The sequence below is a fragment of the Uloborus diversus genome, chromosome 5 (genome assembly GCF_026930045.1).
Source record: "Uloborus diversus isolate 005 chromosome 5, Udiv.v.3.1, whole genome shotgun sequence".
Lineage (NCBI taxonomy): Eukaryota > Metazoa > Arthropoda > Arachnida > Araneae > Uloboridae > Uloborus > Uloborus diversus.
In genome coordinates this window covers 31,539,341-31,551,360 of record NC_072735.1, presented here as the reverse complement: position 1 = coordinate 31,551,360, position 12,020 = coordinate 31,539,341, and the positions used below count along the sequence as shown (strand labels likewise).

The following is a 12,020-nucleotide window of genomic DNA, read 5'->3' as shown; positions in this document are numbered from 1 at the left end:
TAATCGGAGGCGGTGTAAAAAAATAAATAAATTTAATATACCATTTGAGCAACTAAACGTGAAAAGGTTATTACTTTGAAGAAATAATCAAAATTAATCTGAAATATAATCTAAAATACAATGATTTCTTCTTGAAATCATGATTATAGTACGCAAATTACTTGAAAGAAAAACAAAGAGTCAAGACAAAGGAGCAAACGCTCTAATCTTGAGCAAATGGCTTCCTAATTCACTGTATTCTTGCTTTTTTACATGGCCTAAATCGCGTAAGAGGAGCATTCAAGCATCGTAAAATAACCAACATACAGGCAGGCAGTGAGAAAGAACATGCAAGCTTTGTAAAATAAACAACATTTAGTCGGAGTACGATCTCTATCGGTGAATCCTTATAGTACTGATGCACTGAAATTCTTTTCTTGGGATCTAAATTAAAAATAACCCCCCAAAAAAGTTGGCGACTGTAGAAATTTTTTGGGGTCGCCAATTTTGAAAACTGAGTCGCCACGTGGCGAGTGGCGACCGTAAATCTTGACCTTTACTATACAGCAGAAATTTTTTTCTATGAAAGCCTACCTAGGATGTTGTCTTTAAACTTGTTTTGCTCAAAACTTGAAAATGTCCACTTACATCCCTTTGCTTCACACTGCCTCATTTAACTGTTTTCTGTAAGTTACAGAAAACATCCTGCCTTGCCTTCAATCTTCGAGTTGAACCCAACCATTGTTTCGGTCACTGGTCTGGTCTGAGCTAATTCTATATTAGCTATAAGTTTGTTTGGCACTCTTAGCTTCCTTAATTGGTTTTCCACCTCCAGCTCAGCCCATTCCTAAGCCGGGCTGATGAGTGCTATTAAGCACAAAACTGCAGTCCTCAGCTGGAATGACTGAGCTGGGAGTGTATTTCATGCATTTGCAGGGCCCATCCTAGCAGGTATGCAGCGTGTGCACCGCACAAGGGCGGCCGCAGGCCGCTTTATAGTTCTTTTAATCAAGCAAAATTCCTCAAGAATTTCTCGCAAGATAACTTATAATAAGTCAAATAAATATACTGAATTTTAAATGTTCAATTATCAAAGTAAGTGCCGATTTCCCGACAGCATAGCATAGTTCAAGAAAAATAGATTGTTAGGGAACATTGTGTTGGTTCATTGTCTATTAATATCTACTCTTTACACACATGCTTCATTTGGTTGCAAAATTTATGACAGAACCGGTATCAGGCATGGATACAGGGGAGCGGAGATGAGGGAAATGGCCCCCTCTCCTGAAGCATGAAAGGGTGCCTTCTAAAAGGAGCACTCAGGGCCCAGGGCGACCACTAATGTTTACCCCTCAAGCTTTTATAGAAATCTCTGATTCACCCCTTCCACCTTAACTTAATCAAACATAGCCTGAAAATGTTGGCTTTAAAATCCAAAATGTGTTTTCAGAGGACAGCCAAGGGCGCCTATATGCAAAATTTCAAGGGGGGGGGGGCTCAGATATTTTTCCCATAGAAACTGATTTACTTCAGTACAGATTAGTGTTATTAAAATTTGACGTTTTAAATAACTTATTCATTAATTGCTGGAGAAGAAATGTTTTTACATTTTTGCAAAGAAAAAAGTAATAAAAGCAAGGAAGTTCTAATTTTAAAGGGGGGAGGGGGTTGAGCCCCCTTTTGCCCCCCATATGGGCGTCCTCGAAGATAGCCCTTCTTAATGTCATCAAAATTTCTTTAACGACATTTTTCGTATTTCTTTTTCGAAATGTTTGCAATGGAGGGCCCTTAAATCCATTCCCAAACATTACTACCAAAGATAGTCTCAATTAGCGTCTTTAGAGAAGGCCCTAATCCCACCCCCTCAGTTTGAAATTGACTTCAGTTTCAAAAAACAATTCGTGAGGGCACACTGAACCCCCGCCTGCTCTTTGTCACATCGTTATCAAACAATGCGTAAAATACGATTTTCTAAAAAAACTCTGGAGGAGAACTACCTGGTTTATGTAACTTTTTAGCGCAACTTGTATGCGCTAGGGCATATACCCATCAATCGTCGAAGTGAGATGGACAAAAGTCTATAGTTGTGTTTTTCAGATATTAATAGGGGCATTCCAAGGTATTTTTGACATTTATGTAGAGTCCGTAACATGACCTTTTTTGCCATAACTTTTTAATTTACTGTTTGATTTTGATCTTTACCAACCAACATACCAGCTCAAATTAAAATAATTTGCAAATCAAACGGTAAATTAAAAAGTTATGGCAAAAAAAGGTCACGTTACGGACTCTACATAATGTCAAAAATACCTTGGAATGCCCCAATATCGAAAAATATCCGAAAGATCCACCGAAGCTTTTCAATTTTGTTAACGTCACCAAAGATAGCATAAAATTGCGCTTTTAGAAATATCCACTTGGGAGCCCCCAAACCCTTCCTTTCCAAAAATAGCCTAAAATGGATTTTAGTTCCGAAAAATATTTCGGTTTGGAATATTTTCGCGTTTTCCTTATCATTTTCAAATATAACCAAAAATGAGTTTTTGAAACAATAGTGCCGAGAAATTACCGGAGAAAAGCCGCCAGATCCCCTACCGTCACCAAATACAGCCTAAATTTGCGTTTTAAACTTCAATTTCGAAAACTTTCGATAGGAGGTGATTAAATCTCCCTCCCTTTAGCAACGTCAACAAAGATAACCCAAAACTGCTTGTTTAAAACTTCAGTTTCGGAAAATTTTCGGGAAGAGCGCCGATCTTTCCTAAGTTACGGTCACAAAAAATAGCTTCGAATTAAACTCAATTTCGAAAGAATTTTAGGAGAGAACTCCAACATTACGTTTCCCCTGAAGTCTCGAAAAAATTCCTAAAATTGCGATATTTGACGTCAATTTCGAAAATTTCTCCATGCACCTTGAATATACCCGACTCTTTTCTCCTTGCAACCAAACACAACCGAAGAATACTAAAACTTTTTCGTACGCTAATTTCGATAATTTTCTCGTAGCAATCCCCCCTCCCCTGATTGCCCCTCCTCCGTCCTTCCTCTGAATGTCACCGAAAACAGACTATAAAATGCGTTTTTACGGTTAGTAAATTTTGGTATCTATTACTTTCTTCAAAGATATAAATTGTACCTAAGGAGTTTCTTACTATAAAACTTTTCTTCCTTTCTATAAGTTCATCATTCTTGTTTTTTTTTTTTTCTTTTTTAAACTAGAACTTGATATAGAAATTTGAAGAAATATTTGTATGGACGTCAAAGATTACTCAAAATATGCAAATTACTCTTGAGGTGCGGCACATTAGATCTTTGCACACGGGCGGCCGGACGACCCATAGGATCGGCCCTGTGCATTTGTAACTATGTTTCTTCACCTTAAATAACATTTATAAATTAAAAAGCATAGGCAGCTTATACAAGAGGACAAGGGAGGCAACTGCCCCTTACTTTCAAAAGTAAAGGATCCTTGCTGAGCCCCCCCCCCCTTTTCAGAGTAAAAATAAGCAATTGATTAAAAAGTAATTTTTTACCCAGTGTATAGATTTTTTTCACAGAAATAAAAATACAAAGTACAAGTAAATAGACTTTTCCTTCTACTAATTCTTAATAATGCAACTTTGAATTGGAAGTTTACAATTTCCATCTGCCCTGATTTTTGAGGCCAGGTGCCATGCTTTCTGAGGTATTTTAATCAGTAAAGCTAACATCTAAAAATATAACCTAATTTTACAACCTCCCCCCCCCCAGATTTAGGGATGCCACCCCCTACCCCCCCACTCCTGACCCCCATTTTTTTAGTGCACCACTTGCCTATGCTAAAAAATGTCAAAATTATGGGACACCCTATTTTCTGATTTTTTTTAAATAAATTCAACGCATGATGCGGGGTGCCCACTCCTCTAAGATTAAGGACACACACCCCCCTCTAGAAATTGCAAAGCCCCCACACCCCAAAATGAGAAAAACTACCCCCCTCAAGACAAACTTCCCAAAAACTTTCAATGCTGCAACCTGCACCATGACTGCCCCCCCCCCCCAGGTGGGCACCCATGCATGATACTTTTTCTAATAAATTAACCTTACCTTGTGCTTTACATACTGTTTAATATTAGTATACACATATGAAATTAAGTATCCTACCATTCATATTTTTTGTGAATTGTATTTTATTGTTTGTGTCTAAATTTTTGGGACAGGATGTAAGTTCACTTATACTGCGGGAATTTATGATGAAAGTTTTAGGCAACAAATTGGAATAAGAATTTAAACATAACAAAATTGTTTCATCTCGATATTGTACACAAATGTAGCCGTCATGTCTTATTGGTCAAAAAAATTTTCATTATTACCTTGTTCTTAGGGCAAAAACAGAAAAGATAATTTTAGATAATGTACCCAATATCAAAAGGGTGGGGGGGGGGGAGCGAGGTTTTTCATAAAACTAAATAATCCCAATCCAATAAAAGAATTTTTATCAAGTAAAACAGGCTACCAAATTGGTGAAATTAGGATGCTATATTAGCAATTTATTGCTTTTTTGACAGTTTTTAATGTATATCAAAAAATGAAAACAAAATTGACAGTGAATATTATCTTAAAATCGATTATTTGGAAAAATTTGCACAAAAAAAAAACAAAAAAAAAACTGACTTTATGAATATAATTTTGTAAATACCGACTAATACTGACCAATTTTTAAAATACTGACTTTTACTGACCAGTTTTATGCCCTGCTTAAATGTAAAACTTTTGCATTTGCAAAAACCAATTTTTGTAACTTGGCAATCTAAAAATTATTGAAAGATCAAGTAATTAATGCACAATAACATTTTACCTCTCGAAAAAATTGACATAACTGATCAGCTGAAGTTTCTAAATGTTGTGTAAGTTTTTTCATATCTGCTGGCGAGTTGTCATCAGAATTATACGCATCATTTGAAGTATCTAAGAAACTGCATACTTTTGAAAAAAAGCTTTTATTGCCTACATCTCCATTGGGGTCCAAATTCTCTTTCTCTCAGGGCAGCAGATATGGATGACAGCAAATGGGTAACCTATGAATATTCAAACTACAAATAAATCAAGAAGCTTTTAAAAAAACCAAGGTTGAAAATCCTAAATTACACTAAAAATAGTCTAGAAATAGTACAAAATCTAAATTTAAATTTATTCTGTGACCAATAAGAGAAAAAGCAAAATGAAGACAATTGCTTTTTAGTATTATTTTACACATACAAGAAAACATCAGTGAAGAAAAAACAAGATAAAATCTGATCTGTTAATACATTGTCGGGAAGGCTCTTTTTTTCCAAAAATGCCTCATTTTTTAGCATGAAGCCTTAGTACCTGCTTTATAGTATGGGGGAAGAGCTGGGTTCATCCCTTAACACATGCCAAGGATTGAAACTGGGTTGTCTTTTAAGACAGCAGCCCAAATTACTAAGCCATACACAACAGAAACACAATATTAGATATCTACAATCACCACAAAACTATAGCTAAGGCAAACCTAACCTGGAAGCATTTTAAAGGCTTAATCACAGCATTGTGATGCTGACAGGTTAGGTTGTCCCAACTATAGATGTTTAAACTAGGCTAAGAAAATGTTTCATGGTGACAAATGGCTGTTAATGATATTAAGTAACAGTAAAATATAGGACATCGATGGACCCGAAGGTCATAAATTTTACTAACATGATTTAAGAGAAGCTTTTTTTGTAGACAGCAAGGTGGAGGATCAGCAGTGATTTGGAGTGGTTTTGGAATTGAATGGACAAAACGATAACGTAAAAAAGTCTCTTATCCACAATTTAAAAAAAATAAGCATAAAATAATGTTTAAACTTAGCATCTAATTATAACTAAAGAAAAACCATAAATGATGGCATTTTATTATGCCCATGTCCTCCTATACTTATCTAAATACAAACCTAGTTCTTTAAACAGCTTACATTACATATAACATATGGTGCATCTTTTAAAATTATTTCGACAATAACATGATAAAGAATCAAGCATAAACATGAACTTCCTGAAAGTGCAAAAGCAAAAAAGTTAAAACATCAAATCAAGAAAAACAGTATGAGTGAAGGAACAGGAGACTCATAAGTTACCATCATAAATACAGGTTCACTAAAAAGAGGTACATAACTGGATCCTGGAGCTTCAAGATGGGAAAGTTTTCGAAAAGAAAACGATTTTTCTGGAGAGCGCTGAATGTAAGATGATACTTCAAGACTTGATGGCTTAGATACACAACTTTTTTCAGCTGAAAAAAAATAAGTAAACAAATATTTTTACTTTTACGAAATAAATTTGAACTTAAAGAGCAAAAATGTCATATTTGTGTGAAATACTTAAGATAAAAAAGCAACTTAAGAAACACAAAAAACAACCAAACTAACTTTCTCACTGAACGGGTGACAAAAAAACTTGGACACTCATAATACATTATAGCTTTAATGCTAATGAAAAAATTGTGACTAAACTTCAAAATTAATATGAATACATTATTTCGTCTAATATATTTACAACGCTCTGGAACCAATCGCATAAAATGTCTCTCCAGTGGCCCAAGCTCGATTATTAGCATGTCAAAATGCAGTTGATTACGCGTATTCTGCAATCTTTAGGAGTTTGGATTTTGAAAGAGGGGAAAATTTTGACTGTTTGCATTGCTGCATCCGCATAAAACCGAAACTCATCTGGGTAAAATAAAATATAGGTATCAAATCTTAAACCACGCATAATCAAAACCACGCTAAAACGAGGGTGTACTGTATTTGCATTACTTTATCAAAATCTTAGTAAGTCTATCTTGGAGCCTTTTCTCTTTTCTGTAAATTCAGGTGAAAATCCTATGATATCAAAAAGCAGAGATAAGAGAGGGGCTATGTGTACGATTGTTCCTCCCTTAACACATTGTTTCCCTTCTTCACAGTAATTTTTCAATACCAAAGTTAAAAAACCCCATTTTTCTTTCAATTTTCCTTAATCTTAAAGGAAAGAGGGAATTAGAGCTTGCCCTGGGAAATGTTTTAAAACTAAAGAACAAAAAACAATGGTAGGCAAATTTTGTTGACCTCAAATAAATAAATTTTGTTCAGCAACTCTCAAAAGGTTCAGAAAATTCAATTTGGTTCAGGAAAATTCAAAATTGAAGTTCTTACAATGCCAATTTTGACAATCTTTTGTTATTTTAGGGGAAATGAGAGGTTCCTCCACGTTTTTTTCAAAATTGAAATATTTAAAACACTATTGTAGTCAAACTTCAGTAATGCTAGGGAGAAGAGATTAAGTTTATCAACTTTTCCTAAGTACTCTTTGAAAACTGAAGTCCCAATTGTGCAATTTCAGTATTTTTCTTGATACAGTGAAACCTGTGTAAGTTGACCACTCGCGGTGCAGTACTTTGGCCGTCAACTTAGACAGGTGGTCAACTTATAAAGGGGGGGTAATGATTTTTTTATTTTCTGTCATTTCTTGCACCATGTATTCATTTTTTGACGAATTCACTCTTATCTTTCTGTTTAACTCACTTTCATTGTTTAACATTATGAAACACTAATTAAAAATACTATTCAAATATTTTTGTCATTTTTTTTCTCTTTGTTTTCAACCATATTAGACACTAATTCTAGATAATTCCATATGTGCTCAGCTAATTTCTCTGGCTTTCTCCCTTCTCAATTTTCATATTTCATACTTTTTCATTAATCTCAAGTTCAGTTAACTTTTCTTTTTGAAGCCTTTTTATATAAAACTTATATCAAAAAAAGCAACAAGCTCGACTCTTCCAGTTAATAAAAGCAAATTTAAAATATCCTATCATCTTAATCCCTTGCACCAGAAATATGTAACTTTACTCTTTAGCAGGTCCAGATCTGCATACCCGCAGTGCGGGGGTCCCACGTCCTTAAGGGGGCTAACGGCCCTAAAAATTGAAAAAACTAGCACTAAGATTTGTAAACTTTACAAATAGGACACTGCTGGCTACTAGGGAGAGGACCTACATATTTTCTTGCAGGGGGCCCAAAATTTATAGATCCCGGGCCTGCTCTTTAGGCACAATTCCAGTGTTGCCACAAACACTATTGCAACTGAAGGAAAAGACTTCGTACTTCTGTACTGACACCTATTTTCTTTGAACAGAGAATAGGCTATCTTAAATCGAACAAGGAATGAAAAACAAGTTTGGAGAATAAAGAGCAGCATAAGCTTTATGCTGCAGTTTTATTTAGTTAGTAAAATGCTAGTCTGTTAGTAAAAGCATTAAACATCTTCTTGGAAAGCTATCAAAAAGAAAGATAAAATAAATAAATAATAAAATATAAAATAATTGCTGAAGAAAGATTTAAAAAATAAACCAAGTGGTCAACTTACAAAGGGTTTTTTACAATACTCCAAACCAAATTTGGTGTACATTAGTGGTCAAGATAGACAGGTGGTCAAGATAGAAAGGTGGTCAAGTTACAGAGGTTTTCCCTCATTATACAAGATAGGACTAATTCCGTTCCTGACAAAAACGGTCAACATAGACAGGTGGTCAACTTTACAGGTTTTACTGTATTAGGTAAAGGGGGAGCTTCGGAGCTCCCCTTGCTTGTCTCTCCCTTGTTCATTTACCAAAATTAAGATCTAAAAAACAAGCTGGTAGACTATCAGTGACAATGATAGGGAAAGAGATTGCATCCAAAATTTTTTCCTGAAATTTTTATGAAATTGAAGCTCTAAAAGCTTATTTTTAACTATCTTTGTAGATGTTACGGAGGGGAGAGGTTCAGTACCGTTACAAGGCAAATTTTTCCTCTGGTTAGTTTTCAAAATTGAAGTATTTTAACATGGTATTGCACAATCTTTGATGATATTAGGCGAAGGGGATTCAGAGACGTCCTCTAGAAAATTCTTCAAAATAAAGTCATGAAACACAACACCAGCTTTGATGATGCTAAAGAAAGGGATAAAGTTCATAACTTCTCTATTTTGGAAAGTTTTCGAAGCTGTAGTTCTGCGAATGCAATTTTTGACGAGCCTCAATAATAATTAACTCTCCGCTAAAATGCTTTGGAATTGAACATCAGATCCAAACGTGTGTAAACCAGGATACTTAGTGAAGGGCAAGAAATAAGTCAGTTGCCTCTTCCGACTCCTCCTACTTGAAAATTTTTTGGATCAGCTCTTGAAGGATACACAGGTTAGAATGTAGAAGTTTTGAAAATTTGTTTATTATAAGGCAATAAAAATCATTTACAATTACAACTCTAATTAAACACTATCAACCCTGTCTTATGATTTCTGTGATTCTCTTCATAATTATGATCCAAATTTCAAAAGTGCATTATAAAAACTTACTCATTTAAAATCCCCTTTCCTCTTCATAATTTTAATTGGACTCTAAATTTCTAGCAATCAATACCAAACATGCTGCAATAGATGCACATGCATACTCGACAAGCAATTTATATTGTAATTTCATATTAAAAAAAAAGCAACTTATAATAATCTAAGTAAAAAAAAGGGCAACCTATTATAATTACTCCTCTGAAGAAACCTATAGAAAATAAACACAAGAAGATGTTTTGAAATTTTAACATTTCACATTACATAATCATGTTCATTTTCTGACATTACCCTAATACTCAAAGCAACAAAAACCTCCTATCATAATTTCTCTTATAATTGCAACTGTATTCAACAATATTAGATTGCAACCACAATTACCAATGACAAATCTGATATACATACATGTAGGGGAAAAGAGGGCACATGTGAATAATTTCTTTCATTTCTTAATTTCTCAGAAAATATTATCAATTTCTTACAGAAAAATGGTCTCCATGATTGGAGTCTTTTCTTTGTGCCATGGACTTTTTTCAGATTTTTTAAAAATTTATTTTTTTACTTTATAGAAATTTTAAAAAATGTCTTCAATTGTTCACATGTGTCCCTATAGGGAGGCACATGTGAACACGATTGAAAAATGTAGGACGAGCATCATATTTCAATGCAAAATTCGTTATAATGTAGCATATAAGTACATACTAATAACATTCAAGGGTTCGTAACCTATGCTGTGTGTGTTAAAACTGAATTGTATAGTAACTGTCATTAAGAAAATATTTTTTCCGAATTATGTAACTCTGCTCACTATCAAATTTAAAAGTTTCATAGCATGTTCTAATCACTGGACCAACAAGAAAAAATCTTATAAGACCAAACAGTACAAAGAATATTTTATTGTATAAAGTTCATTAAAATTGTTATATCTGTACTAGAGGACCCGACAGACGTTGTTCTGCTCAAACTTTGTAAATTGAAAAGTTAAAAAATTGCAATAAACTATCAAGTGTTTGAACCATTTTGTTCAAAAAAAATAATTAAATTGAAAATGCTTTAAGCTGCTTGGCGTCAGAATGCGTATATTTATCACAACTTGATTTTTCTAATGCTTACTGAGCAGTTGTTTCATTGAAAATTTTTTCTCCCGTACTTAATGGTTTGTTCCTTCAGCCATACTCAAAGGATAAAAAGTGTCCTCAGATATTAAGTGTAAAAAACTAACTACCCATTTAGAACAAACGGGAAATCCCGCTGCAACATCCCCCCATATTAAAAAGAATAAAACAATCGAAAGGATATTGTTTAGAAAAATGATAAAGGTAAAAACAATTCTCTGAATAAGCAAAAATCACTCATCCCCCCTCCCGATGTAAATAAACATTCTTCAACTAAAATGACTAAACACTCTTTAAAAACGAAAAACAATTCGTTGCAATTTGAAATATTTCACCAAATAAACAAAAAATACAATAAATTGCATTAACTGTAGCTTTAAAATGTAAACAAATGATCACGCAACTCTATTGTTAATAGCCAAAGTCGCCAAGCCACCACGTTACTGTAATCCAGCCGATCAGTGAGCGAAGCCAACTCCGACCGATTAGCAGTCCGATCTTTTAAACGAAAACTTTTCATATATTGCCTAATTTGCTCTTTCCACCAAAGATAAAGATCTTCCACTGCACTGATCTTTTGTGTACAGAATTACCCTGTTGTAATTTATCTGGACGAAAATAAAATTTGTTTCGTTTTTAAATTCCATCATCTTTTCCTTTAATATTGTACTGATTAGTTTGATAATCCTTAAAGCATTCCTGACATTGGTGCCAAAACTCAGATGGATTTGAGCCGAGAAACAAATGTACGGCATTTCTGATCATTTCGGTAGGAAAACCTAAAGCACCAATCCGGTCAACGACTACAAAACACACATCTGGCATGAACCTTCCAGTACTTTACTTTAAAATATATCTCGGGACCTAAAATCGTTGCTTTCAAGAAATGTGTGAAAGCTTCACTCTCTGTCCCTCTCTCTACGTTTTAACTATTCTCAATCGACATATCACAGTAAGAAATTTCATTACAAAAAGCAGAGCTGCCTTTCTTATTGTCCTTTGGCAACAGGTTAAATATTTATTTCAGTTCTCGCTCAACAATAGGTTAAAATAAATACTAATCATTTGGAAGATATAACCATCCAATGTTTAAATTAATTAATTAATGAACAAAAACGTTTCCGATTCGGTCCATCGCGCTTCGAAACCTTGCTTGCTACAACTGACTTACACACAAAAAATTTGAACAAAATCGGTCCAGCCGTTTAAAAGCCTTATGGTGACAAACGTCCACACAGAAGATTTTTATATATTAAGATAGTGCGTTTAAGCTTCATACAGAATATGATGATGAATTTTAAAATTATCCTAAACTTCGGTTTTCAGTTAAAGGGAAATTTTTTGTCTTTATTTTCCTTGCACATATTATAAACAACAAAATTTTTAGTCAACTATTTAGTAATTAAAGATTTTAAAAAATAAAAAATAATAAAATAAAAAATTAATAATTATGTAACAATAATTAACAGTAAATTTACAAACTTATTGCAGCAAAATAGTAATTAAAAATCTTTACATCCCTTTTAACACTTACAATAAATTTACACTAACATTTATGTTGCGGAGAGGATATGGGAACTGTTCA

The 12,020-nt window shown here is 33.9% G+C and overlaps 1 protein-coding gene across 1 annotated transcript in view; it reads right to left on the bottom strand.

Moving 5' to 3' along the window:
* Positions 1–12,020, bottom strand: part of LOC129222139 (sphingomyelin phosphodiesterase 4-like) — a 56,614-nt gene that overhangs the window by 14,461 nt on the left and 30,133 nt on the right. Inside the window, 3 exon segments of the mRNA XM_054856591.1 lie at positions 4,817–4,994; positions 4,996–5,036; positions 6,095–6,249. Of these exon segments, the coding sequence (XP_054712566.1) occupies positions 4,817–4,994; positions 4,996–5,036; positions 6,095–6,249 (374 nt within the window).